We start from the raw sequence: 23,190 nt of genomic DNA on the forward strand, positions 1-23,190 counted from the left end.
TGGAGAGGCCAGAGACTTCGGCTTTCACATTAAAACCAGCACACTGACAAACACAACACAAATCCTGTTAGCTGATTTATCCGTTAAAGCTGACTTGATGAATTTAACAGGTCTCAAAATCGGATAGAATATTGAAAAGCCGTGACCAGGCCTCCTCCTGTCTCATGAAATATCCACACATCCATCTCTTTACAGGCACATAGCAGCTTGGAGGGGGCAGTTTATGTTGACAAAATGGTGCAGAGTGGGTGATTTATTTGGGGGTTGATGTTTGTAGTGCAGATGTACTCCTAAATCCTATGAAGGAAATCTGTTCTTTCCTTCAGTTGCCATCACTGAGGAAAATAGATCAAAGCTTCCCCTGTGATGTGTGTGTTTTACATGTATACATCACAGTGTTAAAACTTTGCCCCTACAGCTAAAAGGTGTACTGTTAGGAACATAAGAAGCTGCTTTATACTGAGTCGAGCCATTTTTCCATCTAGCTCAGTATTGTTGACACTGACTGGCAGCAACGGCTCTCCAGGGTTTCAGGCAGGATTTTTTTCCAGCCCTCCATGGAGAGACCAGGAATCAAACCTGGGACCTTCTGCATGCAAAGCAAGGGGGGGATCTACACTATTGCTTTTAAAGCGCTTTAAAGCACTTTGAAAATGTTTTGAAACCTGTATATGCAGTGTGTCCTGGGCCCCAACAGTTGTCAAAACTGTTATAAAGCGCTTTAAAGCGCTATAAAGCAGTAGTGTAGATCTCCCAGGTGTTCCACCACTGAGCTACAGCACTCTGTTTACATGGAGGTATATATTACACTCTTCTCAGGAAACGTCTCCCTGTGTTATCGTAAGATGTACATCTTCCTCTCCAGGATCTAGCTTGGGGGAAACCAGTTCTATTTTGTTTGTGAATTGCATCTCATGTTGTTTAGACTGAAGAGGGGTGCCATTTATATTTTCCACCAGTAATGAGTATATGTATCTTACTCTGAAAACTGGGTTTAAGGTGCTCTGAATTTGTTTTGCTGGGAAATGTGCAGTCAGATCCTGATAGTTGAAATCTAGCGACTCCATTAACTGGGGCATACAAATATGTGTTTATTACATGTAAATGTCAAGCCATTCAAATGCTCATTTGCATGCTCAATATTCTTTTGCAATTACTGGGTGCATGCATATGATGTGTGTGTGTGTGTGTGCGCGCGTGCGTGCGTGCGTGTATGTGTGTAAATTTGAGATTTATATTCCGTTTGTACTTATTTTTTGGAAAAGTGACAAACAGTGACTGATTTAGGTTTATTCATGCACTGGATCCTTTTATTGTTCATTCTTCTGTGTCATGCACAGGAAAGAAGAACGGGGATGTGGACAGAAACTTTGATACACTGGATTTGCCTAAGCGGTCTGAATCAGCAAAAGGTAAAATGTCTCAGTGCTCGTAAATGTGTTTTCAAAAGATCAGCAAAGAGGGAAGATGTGCGGATTCTTGCAAAGCGAGTGAAAAATACACAGCATTTATCCCTAGATTTCATGCTTCTTTAATTTCACTATTAAATGAACATTCATGTGCTGCTTCTCTTCCCATGTATGTTATTTTGTGTTCTGATTGAATTGGCGAAGAAGAAAGAGCTAATGAGAACCGAAGTCTTCTTTTGCAAACTATGTGCATTTTCCACATCGTTTCCTGTGGCAGATTAAAGGATGATTAGGATATTTCCTTGCTTTCTTCCCCTGCCCCCTTTGGTCTTTTCTGCATGCCGCAGTTTTCTTTCCTATCCGATAATTTCATTCTTCAGTTTACATTACCGACGGGCAACGATTAGGCTGGGTGCACTTTTGTGCCAGTCTTTACCCAGCACTCGTTCCCTTCCATCAGTCTCGTCGAGCTGTATGTGGACGACAACTCTGGGCTCTTGCTTTGAGGTTGTGGTGACGGTTTTCCTTTTTAAAGAAGGAGATTGATTGAAAATGGGTGGCAAACGTGGTAAATGTTGATGCCATCACTTTTCGAGGAGTGGAGTGAATACTGGAGCTAGGGCACTGAGCCTTTTTCAGCCTGAAGGCCGGATTTCACTTTGGAGAAACTCTTGGGGGGCCACATTCTGCTGTTGGGTGAGGCCAATACCAAAAATATCAGCATATCTTAGATGAAAGCTTTTACTGCCAGTAACTCAGCCTTAGGGGAGGCATTTTGACCTTTTGAAGTAGGGGGGTGGCTGCACAAAAGTTGAAAAACCACCAAACGAAGGGGGTGGGGGCAGAGGAAGGGGTGTGGTCTTCTGGGGAACCCCAGAGGTTCAGTTTGGGATCTCAGGAGGGCCAGATATGACCCCCAGGCCTGAGGTTCTGCAAGCCTGCTCTAGAGGAATGCAGGCGGAGGCTGGTGTTTCCTCCTTAGCCACATCCAAGAATGTGAAACAAAACGGGAGCTGTCTGGTTCTATGATAAAGATTAGCCTGATGGAAAATGAGAGCCCATCAAAGAAACAACCATTATTTTTTACTATCAACCAGCAGGCTTTCTAATGGGTGGGGAAATTGTGGCCCTCCAGGTATATTGTCGGGTTGTAGCTCCCATCATCCCTGTCCATTGGTCCTGTAGACTGAGGCTGATGGTAATTATATCCCAGGAACACCTGGAGGGCTGAGAAAGAGAATGGGCTCTCTTTGCTCGGCAAAAGGAAACTGTGTAGGCCATAATAACATTCCGTGGCTGTGGGCAATTGAAGTACCATGTTTCTCCTTCTTTCATTCCATGTATGCATACAGACCTCTGCCTTTGCTTCAGAGCCTCATTGATATTCCGAACAGTGATTGCTATAGTTGAACAATGTAAGAGAGGGCTTTTTACTTTCATAATTGTAAGGAACCCTGAATTTTAATGAAGATGGCTAAAGTGTCAGCCTGGTTTACACAGACATGACGTGCTAAATTTTGTCAGAAGATTAAGGGTAGGCAATGTGGAGTCTGTGAGAACTAATGAACCCTCGAACAACTGTCTTGGCACCTGGCAAGGTGCTCTGCCCTTATAGAATCATAGAATCATAGAATAGTATTGTTGGAAGGGGTCTATAAGGCCATCGAGTCCAACCCCCTGCTCAATGCAGGAATCCACCCTAAAGCATCCTTAACAGATGGCTGTCCAGCTGCCTCTTGAAGGCCTCTAGTGTGGGAGAGCCCACGACCTCCCTAGGTAACTGATTTCATTGTCGCACTGCTCTAACTGTCAGGAAGTTTTTCCTGATGTCCAGCCAGAATCTGGCTTCCTGTAACTTGAGCCCGTTATTCCGTGTCCTGCACTCTGGGATGATCAAGAAGAGATCCTGGCCCTCCTCTGTGTGACAACCTTTTAAGTATTTGAAGAGTGCCATCATGTCTCCCCTCAATCTTCTCTTCTCCAGGCTAAACATGCCAAGTTCTTTCAGTCTCTCTTCATAGGGCTTTGTTTCCAGACCCCTGATCATCCTGGTTTCCCTCCTCTGAACATGCTCCAGCTTGTCTGAGTCCTTCTTGAATTGTGGAGCCCAGAACTGGACACAATACTCTAGATGAGGCCTAACCAGGGCGGAATAGAGAGGAACCAGTAATATATATATATATATATATATATATATATATATATATATATATATATTCTCAGCGGCTGGAATTGCTGTGAAATAGTTTTGTATCTCTGCTCAAAACTGGGCATTCAAAGGAGTTGTTCAATGTGTTGGAGGCTCCGACCCTACCTCTACCTTTTATTTGGTCTTTTGGGCGGGAGATTTGTCCTTTCCCATGCCTCCCATGGCAGCCATTTTGTGGTGGTGCCCACAACAGTTTCCCTGCATTCATGTGTTGAAGGATAACATGTCTAGAAAAGAAGATGTTACTGTGCAAAAATAATAATAATAATAATAATAATTCCATAGCATATTTAGAGAAATGGGGTCAGGGGTGGAATAGATTTTTGTTCCCTAGATGCTCCATTTCTCCTTCTCAATTTCTGGTTCCAAAGCAGCTGGCTTAAGTGGTTACTAAGGTTATAATGCGATTGTGGGAATTTGGAATTATTCAGTGAGATAAGGAAGACCAATATAGCGGTTCCCAAACGCTTAACAGAACAGGTCAGATCCGTGGCACGGAACTTTAATTGGTTCTGATGAGATCAGCACTTGGCGAAGGAAGACCCTCATTCCCAAGGCTGAACAAGGCCTTAATGATCAAATGGTTTCAGTTTGAATGGCATAATGATGTGGTATGTGGGTTTAAAACACACACATAAAGCATTACAGACTAATCTCTTCCATCTCAAAGCATATTTTAGGTTATAACTTTTTTTTAACAAATGGAATGTGGGAGCTGTTAAAATTGCTCGTGCAAAGCTAGAAATGAGCATTGCAGTGATTCTACTTGACTCTGCCTGTCAATTCAGATCTTTGGAGGGTGCTCTGATCTGCAGTTAGCCTTTACAGGAGGTGAGGCTGATGAGTATGTAGTGCCGTGCTTTCTCTGTAGTAGTACCCAGGCTGTGCAACTCCCTGCCTCATGAAGTGTCTCTTCCTTTCCTTCCTTCCTTCCTTCCTTCCTTCCTTCCTTCCTTCCTTCCTTCCTTCCTTCCTCCATTTGGTAAAGTCTACTCTTTGTTTTCCACTCTGTTTTTATGTTAATTTGAGCCTATAGCCATATCCCCTATCCTTGCAATCTTGCAGCAGTTATTATTATTATTATTTATTTATTTATATAGCACCATCAATGTACATGGTGCTGTACAGAGTAAAATGTTATTGTTGGTCATAATTGATTGGCTGATTTATTGACTTTCCTAAACACAATCGGATCCTTTTCAATGGGAGAGGCTGGTCTATTAATCTAGGACCTTCTGCATGCAAAGTCCATGGGCACTACCTCTGAGTTACAGCTTCCTGCTTTAAAAGGGGGGTTAGACAAACTCTTGGAGGAGAAGGCTATCAATGGCCCCATTCAGAAGATACCTTAAACCATGGCTTTAACCATGGTGGTTAAGCCAGAAAGCCAGGCCACGTTCAGAAGACACCTTCAACCATGGCTTTAACCACAGTGAATAAGGCCTTTTGCTTTATTCACCATGGTTAAAGCTGTGGTTTAAGGTGTCTTCTGAACACAGCCTGGCTTTCCAGCTTAACCACCAGGGTTAAAGCCATGGTTTAAAGTGTCTTCTGAACAGGGCCACTGGCTACTAGTCCTGATGGCTCTATGTTGTAATATATAGAAATAGTCAAGGATGCATTTTCTCAAGCTACCAGAGGGAGCAATAAAGAGCACTACACACTGTGGTAAAGAAAGTACTGCAAGGTTGAATAAGGAGGTTGTTGTTATAAAGACAAGATGGTGCCCACCTGTTTATGAGAGACCAGAGGTAGAACATATGCTACTTCCAGTATCAGAGGCAGTAGGCCTATGTACACCAGTTGCTGGGGAACATGGGTGTGAGGGTGCTCTTGCATTCATGTCCTCCTTTTGGGTTCCTGGTCAACAGCTTTTTGGCCCCTGTGTGAACAGAATGTTGGACTAGATGGACCTTTGGTCTGATCCAGCATGGCTCTTCCAATGGGTCTTTTGGCCATTCAAGAGCAAGTCACCACAAATTACTTTACATTACGACAGGGCTAGTTGACAAAAATACAGTGTTGCCAGGAAAATCCATTTCCCCGTAGCTACTGGGAGGATTTCAAGGGGGTGGGGAGCAGGTGATGCTGTTGTACCTGCCAACCAAAACGTCCTGGTGCTTTGACCGTATGAACTCTGGCTCCACTATACCACTGCTTCCAAGTATTGGTCTCATCCTTAAGGTTGTGACGTGGCTGCCCTCCTGAAAAGAGGTCCATTGACTTGGAATACATCTCTCACGAATGGATTAAGGATTTCAGCACTATAGAATTTGGTGCCCGATACCTGTGGGCATGTTGAGCACGTTAAGTTTGTATTCTGAACATACTAATTATGAATTATGAACTGTCGTGTGATGGCAAGTAGAAGGGACCATGAAACCCACCACAACTTCCTTCCCTTGAGCTAAGAAGCATCAATTCAGTCGTGATCTTCTTATAAAATCCTCATATAAAAGAAGTAGTTAAGTTGCTTTGATGTAATGTTCCTCTTGACCTTGGGGAACTGGAAATGGTGCACAGCCTTCTCTCCCCCACCCCACCGGAAAGTCAGTCTGTTCTCCACGGGACTTTAATCACAATGGTCTTTTGTCTAATAAGCAGTGATATGTGCTGTTTAAACAGTTCTGGGTTTAACGCGTCGTTTGTTCCCGGCGTTGTGCTTGGAACAAACCAAAGAAATAAACTTTGCGTCTTGGAAAAAGGAGACAAAGGAAGAAAGATCTGGATTGCTGCCTAGTGCTCTGAAAGCATGCTGCACTCTCGGATGTTTAAGGGGTGTTATGTATTCCATTCATGATTGAGCTGTTGGGCTGTAGCAATTAAGCGAATGAGCTGAGTTGCTACGGTTCGAAGTTCCTACATCTTTTCCCTGAGGAGGAGAAAAGCAGCAGTGGACAATTTTGAGTGGAAACACAGCCCGAGGGGAAAGAGTTGTGTAGCCTCCCCCGCCTTCCTCAATCTTCCACTTGGAATCGCAGCCTCACCCTGAATAGCAGCCCAGATCCTGACGCAGATGAGGGGAAGCCAGCCAGATTAGCTGGACTGGCAGTGCTGGAGACAGAGGTGCAGGATGCCAAACAAGACCCCAGCATCATACCTAGCCTTCAGATGAAGCCCAAACTCTTACCAGGGGCTCTTTGATCTACACTGACCCCAAATTGAGACCTTCAGAGACCTGAGCCTGCACCCATTATGGAACTGGCCTCCTCCGTACCAGGGACCCCACTTCCACGAAGAAACAAGGCCAGGCAGAACGAACACAGAGGAGGTGTGGTGTTAAGCTCATACAGAAGACTGCCTCCTTAAGGCCTTCATTTCCTGCAGGAAGAGGCAGATCCTGGGACAAGGTATCTGGCCCTGGAGGGATGATATGACTTTAGTTCAACCCCAGACCTCACTGGAGCAAATTGCTCCCATGGTGCTCTCCAAGGTCCTGCAACTCTGGTCTTCCTTGCATTATTCTTATGTCTCAAGGCTAGGGGTGGGCAGCTTGAAGGCCCTCCAGATGTTTTGGCCTGCAATTCCCATCATTTCTCACCCTGTGAGCTAGGGATGTTGGGAGTTGTAGGCCAAAACATTTGGAGGGGCACAAGCTTCTCACCCCTGCTCAAGACCTTCCACTCAAGTTCAGGATGGGACACTCCGGAGTCAACATTTCTTTGGTGGGAGAAGAAAATGAATCACTCAACTGCATGTCCCATTATTTGATGCTCGATTGCGTTTGGATCTTCCTGCAGAACTGCCTCACGACTTCCTCCACCCATATCTGTAAATAGAAAGCAAAGTTTCCTGTGTAGAGAGCGAGCCTTTCTGATGGGCGTCCGTCTTGGTTCCTTCCTTTAAATAAAGGCCTTGGCAGTTCCAATACGGAGGCTGCTTAGTCATGCGTGTGCTGTGGATAAGTGACACCTTGTCTCCAGAAGCTGACCCACATAAAATAATACAATCCCCTCCGTGACAGAGTCTAGAATGTTCCTGTCATGGCAGGAAGCGTCTGAGGAGGCAGGCCTTCTTTCTCCTCTAAGAGAGGTGACAGATCTTGCAACGGGAGCTGATGACTGCAAGTGCCACATGTGAGTGCAGGTCAGCCGTCTCCGAGGCAGAAATGGCTGGCTATTAAAGTAGGTCAGGTCTTGAGAAAAGCATCCCTTCCCATCCTATTGTGCCGGGAAATAATTGATGGTGAAACGTGGTGTCATCCAGCACAAAGTCAAGTTAATGCTCTACAGGTCAATTTGTATACAGAGAAGCATTGTGATGATCAGGGGAAGCTTGTGTGCTCAAGGACATTTAAAGCACACCTCATTTTCTGCCTCCTGCACCTGCTTTTGAGATGTTACCTGGTGACATTCTGTTCATCATGGAATGGCCAGCAGGACCTCTGCTAAAAAAATTCAAATGTATCTGTGCTGTTCTGCAACTAAGAGAGGCAAGTGCTGAACAGATAATTTCAGGAACTCCACTAACAGCTTCTTAATGAATGCATATTTTGAGAACCTCTCCAGTGTCATGCTGCCCTCAGCTCGAGATTCCTCACTACCTGCTGCAGCCTCTTTGTTGGATTCAGAGAATGAAGTTCCGCTGACCCCGGCAGAGTGAAGGAGGCGTCATGTGAAAGAACAATGGAGGTGAGCGTCTGTCCATTTAAGATGTAGAAAGTCCCAGAAGACAGAGGAGTAATTGCTAGCAGCTGCTCCGGGATGCTGAGGTTAGAAAGCAGGAAGCAGGTAGGGGAAAATGCTGGAGAACAACGTTGTATCTACACACCAGATCTCATCAGCCTTGTCTTAGAACCTGAGTCTCAACCTCACTTTTCACTCTTGAAGTCCTTGGATTTTGACACTGGATTGCTAAAAGAACTTCTCTCTGCCTCCCTGAGATTTTGAGTTGTCCACTTGGAATCCAGGAGGAGGAGGAGGAGGAGGAGGAGCCCCCACCCACCCAATTTGCTCCTTCTCACCATTGCAACATGCTTGTTCAGGTGGTGGGAAGGGGAGTATTTATTTATTTATTTATTTATTTATTTATTTATTTATTACATTTCTATCCCGCCCAATAGCCAGAGCTCTCTTTCACAGCTGACTTTCACAGATGCCACAGCCGACTTTCTCCCTGGCTCTCTGCCTATCAACCAAGCAAGCGGTAGCTGTGATGAGAGAGAGGAAGACGAGCAAGAGGAGTTGCCTTATATCGAGAAAGTGCGGCAACGCAGCACTTCGTATTGGAGGCAATAAATGCAGGCTAGAGCCAGTTTAAAAGAAGTTGAAATCAACCAACTTCATTAGTGCTTTTATATGTATCTTCAAGGACGGCTATTGAACACGGTTTAACTACAAGCACTCCCTAACCCTGGCTGGTACCCTTTTTATTATAACGTAATACACTTTTTATCTTGAAAAAAGTGGATCCTTTGAATATTGACATGGTTTAGGGCCTCAGCATGCCTTAATCTGGCTCTGTAAGCAGGTGAGTCAGACCTGGTGATTAACAACGCTTCCTATGGCTCTCCCCCTCTACCAGGTAGCTGTCATAGGAAGCTCCCCCTGTGTGTGTGTGTGTGTGTGTGTGTGTGTGTGTGTGTGTAGCATGCTAGTACATTAACATCCCCTAAGCATTTGGCATGCAGTGTTGAGAATTCCCACCAGGGCCACTGAGTGTCTCATATTTCCATGGCTTTGCTAAGTACATTGCTCATCATAATCCCCTGTGGCGGTCATAATTTACAAAGTAGCTAACAATCGCTCATCTGTCTTTCCAGCGCCTTGTGTCGGCGGAACTTTATTACCTCGGATAAGAGATTTTCCCCTTGCGGATCTGTCATGTGGCAAACTTCTCCCCTCCCGCTCAGTCCATTAAATTCTCACCTCTCCTCATCCATCACAAATGTAGACTTTGGGCACCAGCTGGCTGTTCCTCAGTTTCAGCTGGAAGAGAGGACTCGGCTTAGCGCTCCGTCAGGTCGCGCTTTTTGAAGACGAACTTTGGAAAGTGGATTCATGTTTTTCGTGTGTGGCCGGGGTTTTTTCTCAGTTCGCGCTTGCCCACCTGCTTCTCCGCTGGGGCGGAAAATAGCAGGGAGCTGCTTCTTGGCCCACTAAGTTTGAATTAAGTAGCACAAGCGTGGTGGAAACCCTTTGCAGTCCGTTAGACTATAACCTTTACGCAGTGGAGGCTGGTGACTCCAATGTCAATTGGGTAGTAAATTTGCTCCGGGTTACAGTCAAAACTCTCAAGGAGCTATCCAAGGTGTGGAAGAGGAGGAGAGGTTGAGAGGAAGGAGTTCTATGGCTTTTCCAAGGGTGTGTGTATATATATATTATTTAGGAGAGCTAATCTTCCCTCTGACTGAGACTTGCCCAATTCCCTCACACACCACTTCTCAATGTGTCGGGGCTGAGTCAAACATGCAGAAACGGCATCGGTGTGTGTGTGTGTGTGAGGTAGAGATCCTTATTTGCAAGCCCCCCCTCAACGTTAGAAACAGGAAACCAATCTCGCTTTGGTGGAATGCTAAGATGTCAGGGAGAATTGTTCAAGTCTAGTGTTCTTGCTGTTATTCCACTATAATTATTTTTATTCTGTTTACATTTTTTTTTCTCCCCACACCACCCATTCCAGCTTTGGTGGGGTTCCAAACTCACATTTTTGAGGGGAAATACATGCTTTGTGAGGAAAAAACAGTGGCGTGTGTGTGTGTGTGTGAGAGAGAGAGAGAGAGAGAGAGAGAAGAGAAGTGGTATGAAAGAGAAGGGTCAAGTATAACTTCCCCTCAGAATCACCCACACTCGAAGAAGGAGGAAAGGGTGTCATTTTGGTTCAGTGGAACTGACTGTGCCTTATCGTGTATCTAGGCCCTGAGCCTGAAAGTTCTGTGGGAGATTTTCAGCAGGAAGGGCATCGTCTGGGGCTGCTTACATCGACAGGATAGCCTTGTTGCTCCACAGATGTTGAATGAAATATAAATCATTAGCCCAGCTCTTAAAAGCAAAGCTCTTTGGCTGTCACTTTTGTTCACGTAATACACGTTGAACAGTTTGCCCTCTGGAGCATGTGCGAGCCTGGGATGACCGCCATTTCCCCCCTCATAGATCAGACGGTAGTGCTCCTCGGTGCGTATTTGGAAGAGCTTTCACGCTCGGCTTGAAAATAACTGGCCACCTATGTACCCTGACGTCTTGCTTCACGGGGAAGGAGAAATAGTTACATGTGGACAGGGAGGGGAAGGGTGTCCCCTTCCCACCTCATTTGCAGTTAAAACAACAACAACATGTCAAGTATGATTGAGAGGGCTGGAAGATGCTCTTGCCAATGGATCTTGGCAAATGGAGAGATGCCCCAAGGGTGAGATTGCTCCTGTTGCGTCCCTGCCCCCAAAATGTGCTTTTGGGGGTTTGACTCTGCTGATAGTTACGAGGAACCCAAATCTCTCTATTTCTGATGTTAATGGAGTCAGTAGAAGCTAGTGGCTCTGATGTCAGTGGAGCAATGAATCCGCTCCAGATTTCAGTTAGAACCGGTCAGGTAGAGCCAGTCAGAACTTCTGCAATGTGCTCTACATAGGGCTACCTTTGTGCCTAATCCGGTTGGTCACTGGTACAGTTAGGGGTGACCACATTACACCAGTCTTTAAATCTCTTCACTGGCTGCCAGTTAGTTTCCGGGCGAAGTATAAAGTGTTGGTTATCAGTGATCACCTTTAAAGCCCTACATGGTTTGGGTCCAGGCTACCTGCAGCATTGCCTTCTCCAGTACAATCTGCCCCCACACACTCAGGTCCTCTGGGAAAAATCTACTTCAGCTAGCAAAAACTAGATTAACAACTGTTACCCAGAGGACCTTCTCTTCTGCTGCTCCCAGACTGTGGAATGGCCTGCTGGAGGAGACTCGTCAGCTTGACAGTCTTTTACCATTCAAGAAAGCTATCAAGACTGACCTCTTCCAGCAGGCCTAACTAGTTGAATTTTAGGTTGTTTTTAGGATGCTTTTAGGATGTTTTTAGGATGTGTGTGTGTTTTTAAACAGTGTATACTATGTTTTTAATCAGTATTTTATGCTTTGCTGTTGTTCCCCGCCTCGATCTAATTGGAGAGGCGGGTAAGAAATATATTATTATTACTGTTGTTGTTGTTATTGTTATTATTATTATTATTATTGGTGTTTCACACCTTGGATAGTTCCTTTAGAGTTCTGGCTGAAACGTGAAGTGGATTTGCCACCCTACTGGCATTGGAGCCACTGGATGGAGTCCTAATGCTTGATAGGAATAGTTATGAGGTGTCCTGACTGAAAAAGCGGTGGTCCCAGCTTTCATCCACCTCACCTCAGATGACGGGTCCCACATCCCAAGCTGGGCCTCTGATGCAAAAGTCTGACGGCTTTGGCAATGCTGCAGCACCAGTTGCTCTTGGACGACTCACAAGGACCTCAAAAAGTTGTGTTGTTTGTTAATGCCGCTTTCGAAGAACCACCTTAGCCCAGAACAGCACAATTCCACTCGTGCAATACAGCTGCCTGCGAGGAGACACGCAGCAGGCTTTTTCCAGCTGCATCAAATTACTCCGCAAAGCCGTAGGATCTGGAGAGCTTTTTCAGTGGTTTCCTTTGCCGGGACACTGAGCCATTGCATTGCCCAAGGGCATTCAGTGGATTACCTAACTAGGGAGAAACAGCCTACGCTCAACTGGAGGGAAGCTCGACTGTTGCTGTTTTGCTGACAGAGCTGACTGCTGGCACGTTTTACCTGGGTTCCGTCTAATCCTACCCTGGGCAAGCCGAGACGGCATGGCATGAAGCACAGCAGTGGTTGCCAGCACCTTGCCTTGGACTGGAACAGCTTTGCACGGTTGGGAAATCTTCATAAAACGCTCCCGTCCAGCAGCCCAGGTGCTGCGCATCACAGCTGATGCCGCTCTGACTTCGCAGGGGCGTTGTTGAGAATTGATTGATCCGTTCCAGGCTACACGGGGCTGCTTTGATAACGTGCTATTTCACAGCAGCGCTTTGTACAGATATATTTTTAATAGGGCAGGTGTCAGACTGTTTTCCTTCTAAATCTCTGTACACAGGCCTTGGCCATTATTATTTATGAGCCTTTCCATTAAATATACATTGATCCTTTTTAAGGGGAGATTTGGCTGTCCAGGTAGAACATTGAACCTACACTTGCCGAGAGGCAGTTGCCAGGCGATTATCAGGCTGCTGTTGGTGTTTTGAAAGCATGAGCCGCTAAAGTTCATGTTTCCATTTCGCTTGAGAAGACCAAGATGTTTCCTCTCTCCCCCCTCCCCCATGATAACAAAGGACAGCCAGATAGATACAGTTGGAAACTGACAGCTGTCAATCTGCTAGCTCTGATCCTTTTGGGTTCTTCTCTTCTCTTTGTATTGTTTACTCTAAATGTATGAATTTAGAGTATTGAGACATTGACACACAAACACATATTGTGTGTTTTTGTGTCAATGAACTCCTGCTGCCCACCCAACTCAGCTTGCATTTGCGAGATGAGCTGCAGTTTTACTCTGAACTCTGAGGAAGGTCAGCCACAATTTGCACAAATAGAGATTTGCACCAACGGCAGCTGTACTTCGTGCAAATTCGTGCAAATTACACAAATTTGTGCAATTAACAAATGTTAATTTGTTAATTGCACCACACTTCAAGAAGGATGCAGGCAAGCTGGAGCATGTTCAGAGTAGGGCAACCAGGAGGATCAGGGGTCTGGAAACAAAGCCCTGTGAGGAAAGACTGAGCAGGTTTAGCCCGGAGAAGAGAAGATTGAGTGGAGACATGATAGCACTCTTCAAATACTTAAAAGGTTGTCACACAGAGGAGGGCCAGGATCTCTTCTCCATCCTCCCAGAGTGCAGGACACGGAATAACGAGCTCAAGTTACATGAAGCCAGATTCCGGCTGGACATCAGGAAAAACTTTGTGACTGTTGGAGCAGTACAACAATGGAACCAATTCCCTAGGAAGGTTGTGGGCTCTCCCACACTAGAGGCCTTCAAGAGGCAGCTGGACAACCATCTGTCAGAGATGCTTTAGGGTGGATTCCTGCATTGAGCAGGGGGTTGGACTCGATGGCCTTGTAGGTCTCTTCCAACTCTGCTATTCTGTGATTCTATGATTTGTGCAAATGAAAAATCATGGACAATTTGCTTATTGGCCCGAGTCAGGCCAGTTAGTGGAAAGTGGGCCAAAGTCCAACAAAAATCCATCATGCTCCACCCTCCAAATGGATTCCTCTGACATTCCTAGCCAGTGCTGCATCCCTGTGAAATCTGGCTCTTTTACACAACTCTGTGTGTGTGTGTGTGTGTGTGTGTGTGTGTGTGTGTGTGATTGTTTTCTCATTTCCCTTTCTCTTTCACTCAAAAGGCAGATCAGGGAATAAGGATTCCACCTCTGTTGGACGGGACTACACTGTCTTTGACCAATCAGGATTGCAGTTTGAATGTACTCTTGGATTCGGCTCTGAACCAGGATGTGCATGTGTCAGGAGTGTCGGGGAGTGTGCTTGTTGACCATCATACAGTAACAAACCCCTTACCCTTTGCTGGACATGAGGAAAACTGTTCCAACCCAACCCCTCTTGCAAACCACCCCTAGGGCTGGATTCAAAGGTGGGCATGGCCGGGCCCCTGACAAGGCCCCACATCCCATTGGGGGTCTCCTGCTAAGGGCCTCCTGTACTTTATCCTCTTCAGTAGTGCAACCTGCTCATTCCCTGCTTCTCACTCTGTCCCAGACAATGGTGGTGGTGAGAAGGCGGAGCAGCAGATGCCCCCGCTCACTGGTTCTCACCTGTCAAACAAGGGAGGGGATCCATTGACAGTGTTTTGTCCAAGGGCCTTCAAAAACCTGGAGCCAGCCCCACACACCTCCACGTCATGGGGGGAGGACTTTCCCTGATCCAATTTGGGCAAGATGACGGTCTGGAGAGGTTGCATCCCAACCCATCTATCCGTCGGTATTTGTACGTCTCATTTCACATTGCTGTTCTGCAAGCCATTACATATGTGGCTCTCCACGAAAAGAACGGACTGTCATATGGAGCTCAGTTCATTACACAGCTGTAGTCGTGGAGTTTGTTTGCAAGAGAACCGTATGCCAGGTGAAACTGCCAGGGACAAGAAGCAGGAGTTGGAGTGGGAAGCACCGTTTCCACTTCGCTGCGGCTAGCTCAGTCTTGGGATTTCTGCCGCCGTGCCAAGCAGCTCCGGCCATCCATCCAACCAGAACTGTTGGATTGCGGAGGCTTCTTGGTGTGCTGTTTCTCTGCCATTTCAGTTCAGCAGCAGGAGCAAATGAAAGAAGCTCCCTACGGAAAGCCCTTTGACCCAAGACATATTTAAACATGCATGGAAAAATGCGGGGAGCCAGGCACTCGGAAGCGGCACGGGCATTCTGCCCTGGCACAGCCGACATGCCAAGACTAAAGTGACACGCCGAAGGCGGCCACCGAAGCACAACGGGGCCTTTGTTGCACAAAATTACGGGTGTCTCGGCTGTCCCTCAAAATTGCGGCAGCAGGTTTTATTCTATTTTGCTGGTAGAGAAGGCTTGTCAGGCTCAGAGAATAGCGAGATTCTCTGAAACCGCAGGAGCACAAAAAATGACAGTGTTGTTGACTTAGATCAGGCTTCCTCGTCCTGCGACCCTGCAAACATGTTGGACTGCAACTCCCATCAAGCCCAGCCAGCATGGCCAATGACCAGTGTTGACTCCAGTTTGACACCCTCCGTGAGTTCCTACTCACCTTTGTTGTCACTCACTGCTATTGCTCCTCCTGCTCTTTCGCATCATTGCTTCCTCTCACCTGCTTGACAGGTTGAGAGCCAGGCAGCAAGCAGGCAGCGGCACCTACTACTCCGTCTCTCCATCACTGTACTCTGAGCCAGAGAAAGAGGCAGGTGAACAAGCAATGATGAAAAGGAGGAGCCAATCCAAGAGGCTCTTCTCAGCGGGTTCCAGCGGCAGTGGGGGCCCTCGGCTGGTGCCCAAACATGCCTACTCTTGACACTGGCCTTGCTGCCCATACTGGCTAGGAATTGTGGGAGCTGCAGGTCTAACACCTCTGGTCCAGGTTGGGGAAGGCTGGCTGAGATCCTGTTTGGGATCCTTCAAGATCTTGATAGGCTGGAGTGCTGGGCTGAAAACAACAGAATGAAATTTAATAGGGATAAATGCCAAGTTCTACATTTAGGGAATAGAAACCATTTGCACAGTTACAAGATGGGGGACACTTGGCTCAGCAATACTACAAATGAGAAAGATCTTGGAATTGTTGTAGATCGCAAGCTGAATATGAGCCAACAGTGCGATATGGCTGCAAGAAAGGCAAATGCTATTTTGGGCTGCATTAATAGAAGTATAGCTTCCAAATCACGGGAGGTACTGGTTCCTCTCTATTCGGCCCTGGTTAGGCCTCATCTAGAGTATTGTGTCCAGTTCTGGGCTCCACAATTCAAGAAGGATGCAGACAAGCTGGAGCATGTTCAGAGGAGGGAAACCAGGATGATCAGGGGTCTGGAAACAAAGCCCTATGAAGAGAGACTGAAAGAACTGGGCATGTTTAGCCTGGAGAAGAGAAGATTGAGGGGAGACATGATAGCACTCTTCAAATACTTGAAAGGTTGTCACACAGAAGAGGGCCAGGATCTCTTCTCGATCCTCCCAGAGTGCAGGACACGGAATAACGGGCTCAAGTTAAAGGAAGCCAGATTCCGGCTGGACATCAGGAAAAACTTCCTGACTGTTAGAGCAGTGCGACGGTGGAATCAGTTACCTAGGGAGGTTGTGGGCTCTCCCACACTAGAGGCATTCAAGAGGCAGCTGGACAGCCATCTGTTAGGGATGCTTTAGGGTGGATTCCTGCATTGAGCAAGGGGTTGGACTAGATGGCCTTGTAGGCTCCTTTCAACTCTGCTATTCTATGATTCTATGATATACGTGTACATTGATTGATTTTATTTATTATTGCATTTATATCCCACCTTTTTTTCCACCAAGGAACCCCAAGGTGGTGTACATAATCCTCCTCTTCTCCATTTTTTCCTCACAACAACCCTGTGAGGTAGGTTGGGCTGGGAGTCTGCGACTGGCCCAAAGTCACCCAGTGGGTTTCCATGGCCGAGTGGGGACTAGAACCCAGATCTCCCCACTCCCAGTCCAACACTCTAGCCACTACACCACTCTCTCCGCACTGTAAATAGACGTTACATTGGTGGCTCCGCCTGTTATACGTAGGGATGTCTGAGAATTCCGGTTTTGCTTGCAAAACATGTAAGCGTGGCCTGTTTGAAGCCCCAAATGTGAGCATGAGCATGAGCACATGTCCACTGAACACGTTCGCAAATTGTCAAATATGTGCTCACATTCGTCTCGTTCTCCATTCCCAGTTTGATTTGCCACAATTTCCCCAAGTCACATTTTCACTTCATAACAGGGTGTGTGGGGAGTGCGGACCTTGTTTTAATGCATTGTCATGTGCTCAGAAACCCTGAGGAAGGAGGCGTGTCCATCTTAGCACTGGAGGCTGGTGGCTCTGATTTTGCTGGGGCTTGCGATTCCATTCTTTCAGTCTGTAACAGCCGGAACTCTGAATGGAGCTATCCAAGGTGCTGAACCCATTTCGGGAACAGGGTTCATCACTTTGGAGAGCTCCTTTAGAGTTCCAGTTGGTTTTGACTGAAACCCGGATTGGATTCATAGCCCCACTGAAGTTGAAGCTGCCAGTCTCCACTGCATCTGGGGAGTCCCAAAAGGACTAATTGGGTCCCCGGGCCTAAAGGGAAACATGGGAGCACTCTTCAAATACTTGGAAGGTTGTCACACAGAGGAGGGCCAAGATCTCTTCTCCATCATCCCAGAGTGCAGGACACAGAATAACAGGCTCAAGTGACAGGAAGCCAGATTCCGGCTGGACATCAGGAGAAACTTCCTGACTGTTAGAGCAGTATGACAATGGAGCCAATGACCTAGGGAGGTTGTGGTCTCTCCCTCATGAGAGACCTTCAAGAGGCAACCATCTGTCAGGGATGCTTTAAGGCAGATTCCTGCATTGAGCAGGGGGTTGGACTAGATGGCTTTATAGGCCCCTTCCAACTCTACTGTTCTATGATTCTATGAAAGTCTGCATCCCTGTTCTGTCCAAAGTGGCAGCAGCTCTCTAAGGTTCTAAACCAGAGTCTTTCATAGCCCTACGTAAAGATGCCCAGGATTGATGCTGCAACCCTCTGCAGGCAAAGCTGCAGCTCTCCCTCTGAGCCCATCCACAGGACCTACTGAGTCGCAATGTCACCGCATGCAGTCAGATTCACTTTGGTTATTTTTAAGTAGGGGTGTGCACACTCCGCCCCGCGGGACAATCCGAAAATTTCGGATCGGCCCGCTCCGCGCCGCCCATACTCCGCTCCTCTTCGCCGCGGAGCTCCGCAGTGGAGGGGAGTGGTGCCAGGTAAGGCCGGAAGAGGAGGGCGGGAGGTTTACCGGGCCCTGCCGCCATCGCCGCCCGTGCGGCGACGGCGGCAGAGCCCGGTAAGGGACCAAGGGGGAGGGGGGCCTTACCTGCCTCCGTCCACGGTCCATCGGCGTCTTCAATTGAGCCCGCGGTTCAACCAGGAAGCCGCAGCCCGCAAATGGCCCAGACTTCCTGGTTGAACCACGGGCTGAATTGAAGACGCCGACGGACCGAGGCAGGTAAGGGAGAGGAAGGGGGGGTTACTGTGCCCTACCGCTGTCGCCACATGGGCAACAGCGACAGCAGCAGGGCCCGGTAAACCCCACTTACCTTTCCGGCGGAGCTCCGGATCGAGGCGAAGGATCCGCCTTCACCTCGATCCTCTTCGCCACGCTCCGCTGGCCCCCCAATCCTCTTCGCCTCCGCCTTAAGGGCAGGCGAAGCCCCCCGCTCCACTTCTAATTTGCCGGTCCGATTAGAAGCGGAGCACATCCCTACTTTTAAGTGCTTCCAGAGAACTTTGAAACCTTCCCTTCCTTGTATTGCGATGCAGTTTACACAATCCTGTTTGTCAGCTGAGTGGAACGGGGCCGGTGGGGGAGGGAGGGAAGTGAGGTGAGAAAAGACCCTGAACTTCGAAAGACAGAGATCCTTCATCATATCTTGTAAACCAGATGCCCAAAGCTGCTCATTAAGATTTAACACATAAAGATTTGTTTTGTGGGTTCTTGGTTTTTTTTTCCTTTTCTTTTTTTTTTGCTGGCTGAACCCTTTGGAATTCAATATCAGTCCAATTTCTGTTTACTTCGGAGCCCGTTGGCTTTTGATCATTCCATCTATTGATACTGAGAAAAACAAGCATCCAATCTCAGTGTGGCAAGGAAGGGGAAGCGAGGCTTTCGGTGTCTGAAAAAGCAGGGCAGGGGTTTGTTTCATCTGCCTGTTTTTTTGTTGGGTTTTGTTGTTGTTTACTTTGTTTTTCATCTTACTGCGGTAGTAACTTCTTGCGCTTGAAGAAGTAGAAGGAAGGAAGGAAGGAAGGAAGGAAGGAAGGAAGGAAGGAAGGAAGGAAGGAAAGAAGGGAAGGGATGGGATGGGATGCAATGGGGCTAGATCTGGGTTTCTGCTTTGCATTTGAACCCATCAGGGCCGCCCCTACCATTAGGCAGAGTGGGGTAGTCACCTCAGGTGGCACAACCTTTGGGGCGGCATCAGTGTTCTGCAGGTGAGAGCTGTGGACCATGTGACCTGCCCTCTGCCCCTGTAGCCTGCAACCTTCAAGTGTGACGGTGGATGCTGTCCCAATGCCATTGTTGAAGAAAGATTAAACTGCCAGTCCAGTTGGAATGGGAGCGGGCTCCATCTTGTCCGCCCCGGGCAGCAAAATGTCTTCAGCCAGCCCTGGAACCCATGGTCTCTCTTGAGACGAATGGGACCTCTTCCTACAATTGCCCTTTATTACTTCTACCCTCAGTTACCCTCAATTGCCCTTTATTTCTGGGGATTCCAGGGTTTAAACCCAGAGTCGCGCTCCCTAGGCCTGGTACCTGGTGTATCCATGCGCAGAAAATGCAATGTGGAGTGCAGAGGTGCAAAGAGTGGGGCCTGAGGGCTACATGCGCCCCACCAAGTCATTTCTAGCAGCTCGCTAGATGCCCCTTCATCTGCCTCAGTACTGCCTGGGGTTTTTCGTGCTACCGCTAGCAAGGGGATCCCTTGGCTTTTGTATGTGCTTATGTGTGTGTGTGTGTGTGTGTGTGTGCTTGTGTGTTTCTCTTCGCGTGTGCATGCACATGTGAACCCTCGGGGCTAGAAAGGTTGTGCATCCCTGGTACGGCTTAATTTCCTCCCCTTCCGCTCTTTCTTTGGACTAGGACTGCCTTCCCAGAACCTGGGACAACAACTCCCAGCTTACCTGACCATTGGCCATGCTGGCTGGGGCTTATAGGAGTTGTAATCCTAAAACATCAAGATTAGGAGAATCTGCATAGAGCCCTACCACAGAGATATACAGACGCCTACGTACTAACCTGTTCAGGACTGAAATCCCAGCCTCATTTTCATAGCCCCATTTGCAGACTAAGTGCAGTGTGTGTGTGGGAAGGATTTGGCTATTTTCAGGGTGGGGGGTTCTTTGACCTCGTTGCAGTTCTGTCCCAAAACATTTTGATACTTGGAGCAGATCCCAACTGCCCCCTCTCTCCACATGCTAGAGCCAACACTTCGAAGAGTCTTGCTGCCCCCTTCAGACTCCAATTTCGGGCTTGATCTACCGCTCCCATCACCCCAGGGCTGCCTAAAGCAGGTCACTTCACTGCACTTGCATGGCAGGGCTCCGTTAGCCTCCATTTTAATCTCGCCACATGCCCCAGGACTTTCTGATGTAGTATCACTCCAAGTGTCATTCATGGGGTGTGGGGGATAGAGAACGGCAGAATTCCACCATGGATCTCCTCGTCTCCAAGATGGAGGGGGCATCCCGCTAGACATCAGCACTGATCCTGACACCGAGGGAAGATCTCATGTAATGACTCCCGACGAGAGACCTCTGCGAGTGCCTTGAAATCGCAAACATCAAAGTGGCGATCTCGGTTGAGCATATAATTACAACAGGGACTTGCTGAGAGCTTTCGGAAGAGGATGAAGGGGAAAGCTACTCCAGTGCATTTTCGCCCCGCGAGGAATCTGAGATGACACCACAAAAAAAGGAATATAGAAAGGGCCAGGAGAGTGGTGGGTGGTGGTGGTGGGATTGTGCCTGCATGCTTTATTTAGACAGTTTCCCTTATAGCTCAAGGAGTGCAGGGATTTTGACTTCTTCACGACTTGCCTTCCTCTGGCCACCTTTTTGAAATACTGCTTTAAGCATATCACCCTGAAGACGTTTGCACCAGCAGCTGCAGAGCCTGAGAATCTGGCGAGCAGATGCTCAAAGCTACGATTAGTACCAAGGAAGGAAGCATGTGAATCCCCCCCCCCCATTTCCCAGACTGGGATTTGTGAGCAAACGGGTGCATTAAGAACAGGCAACCCTAATCAGCCACGCTCAATTAAATCCTGCCCAACCCAGGAAGGGAGCGTCGTCCTTTGGGATACGATGGGTAAATAAAAATTTAAAAGGCTCAGGAAGAGGTGGATGCACAATTACAAGGTCTGAGAGAGCCATTGGCGGCCCTGGTTGCTGGTCTTGCACCCTGTTCCCCCCCCCCCACACACACACACGCTCCTGTCGCACAACCTTAATTTCATTGAGCATTTCACAGAGGTAAATAGAGACACTCTGAGAACACCTCTATGTTCATGCAAAGGATTAATGCCACCGCTGCTAATTCCTCCCCGTAAGGATTACAGAAGGGTATATTCTGTCTGCTTGGTGTGTTATGTTATACAGAACAGAAAATATTACCAGCCTTAAGGGTGCAGTCCTATCAATTGCACCCTTGATGATCAGAATAGGGTGACCATATGGAAAGAAGGACAGGGCTCCTGTATCTTTAACGGTTGTATAGAAAAAGGAATTTCAGCAGGTGTCATTTGCATGTATGCAGCACCTGGTGAAATTCCCTCTTCATCACAGCAGTTAAAGCTGCAGGAGCCCTGCACTCTTGACCAGATACAAAGGAGGACAAAACGCTCCCTTTTCTCCCTCTCTGAGGTCACTTTTCCAACCTCGGGGAGCAGCCAAAACAGTTCTTTCCATGCCAGCTGCAAGGGGACGAAAGGGCTTTGGATCTCTGACTCCCCCTTCCGAAGTCGGAGCTCTGTCCCCAAACTTGGAGAAGGGAACCCCCAGTATCCTACGGGCCCTCAGTTGATACCCAGGGGTCATGTGATTGCTCCCTCCAGCTCCTGCCACCAGTAATGACTCTTCAAAGATGCTTTCCCAGCCTCTGTATCCTCAAGCTGCCAGGAATGGTTTCAGTGTTGGTGCTTTTGTTAGATCAATGTTCTTTTCACCCAAGGACGAGATCCAAACAGCCCTTAAGCACGACTCCACCATTCCAGCGACAGAGGGTTCAAAAGCGCTTTATTGATTAGTAATCAAGGCCTGGTCTCTTCAAAGGGAGCAATCAGACAAAAGACATAGGGAATATGGTACAGTATTTGAGCGTTCAAGGGGCAGGGCCCAGTAACAGCATTAACCAATCAGAACATAACACTGAGGCATAGCTAATTATGCTAAACAGTCCTGTGAACAATACCTTTGGCCTGACAGTAAGTAACAAAAGTTAACCTTGACACAACAGCACTTGGAATAAAGCTGGAGCCAGGATTCTTGTTTATATTAGATAAGAAGGATACAAGGATGCACACAAGGAGACATTCTCATACAGGGCATCATGACATTTTGCTTGGTGTGCAATGGAGATTTTACAGTTTCCTGTTAAAAATGGAGGTGGTTATGCTAACACTTTCACACACACACACACACATATCCCCCCCAAAAAATTCAGGCCCATGACCCCCAAATTTGAGCCAGATGTCATCCATGCAAAACTTCTGGCTGAGCTTTCATTGGAAGCACTTTGAACTTACAAAAGCTTTCTTAAACCCCTTGCCAAGCTTCGGAGATATGGCTGGGGATACACCTACCTGATTGCAGTAAGCAAAGTGCCTTGTTTGGCAGGGAGAGACCAGGAAGACATGGAAATTTAGAGGAACAGAACATATTTTTCCAGAGATTTGAAAATTGTTTCCCCCATATTTTACTGTTACTCTACCCCCCCCCCCCCAGCTCCCCAATTTTTCATTCTCCATGCCCCCGGGCTGTCACATCTCTAGGCAAAGATGACTGGATTGTGAAGACATTAAGCAAACACTTTTATCATTCACCTGGAGAGGAGACCGAAGGAACAGTGCAAAGTTTCCTTCTCTGCATAAGCCCTTCTCTTTGGTTCAGTCACACGGGCTTTTCTCTTTGATCAGTGCACTTTGAAGGGAGAAGCCTCAGATACCTGTTGAGTTCCAAGAGCCCGACAAACATCTTGCATTCTCCCTTCCTCGGTGCTGACCTGACAACCGCTTGTCACCAGAGAGCATCAGGAGGCCCATTTTTATTTTTCTTGGTTGTATCTGGAATTTGGAAACTATGAATAGTCTGCCTGACA

General features: G+C 47.4%; 1 protein-coding gene across 5 annotated transcripts in view; it reads left to right on the top strand.

Annotated features, from left to right (window-relative positions):
* The window catches only part of ARVCF (ARVCF delta catenin family member), a 356,383-nt gene that overhangs the window by 299,607 nt on the left and 33,586 nt on the right, over positions 1-23,190 (top strand). For all 5 annotated transcript variants that reach the window (XM_063144150.1, XM_063144148.1, XM_063144149.1 and 2 more), the window contains one exon: positions 1,341-1,412. In XM_063144150.1, coding sequence (XP_063000220.1) covers positions 1,341-1,412 — 72 coding nt within the window. The remainder of the gene's footprint in view (positions 1-1,340; positions 1,413-23,190) is intronic.

The sequence above is a fragment of the Elgaria multicarinata genome, chromosome 18, assembly GCF_023053635.1.
Source record: "Elgaria multicarinata webbii isolate HBS135686 ecotype San Diego chromosome 18, rElgMul1.1.pri, whole genome shotgun sequence".
NCBI lineage: Eukaryota > Metazoa > Chordata > Lepidosauria > Squamata > Anguidae > Elgaria > Elgaria multicarinata.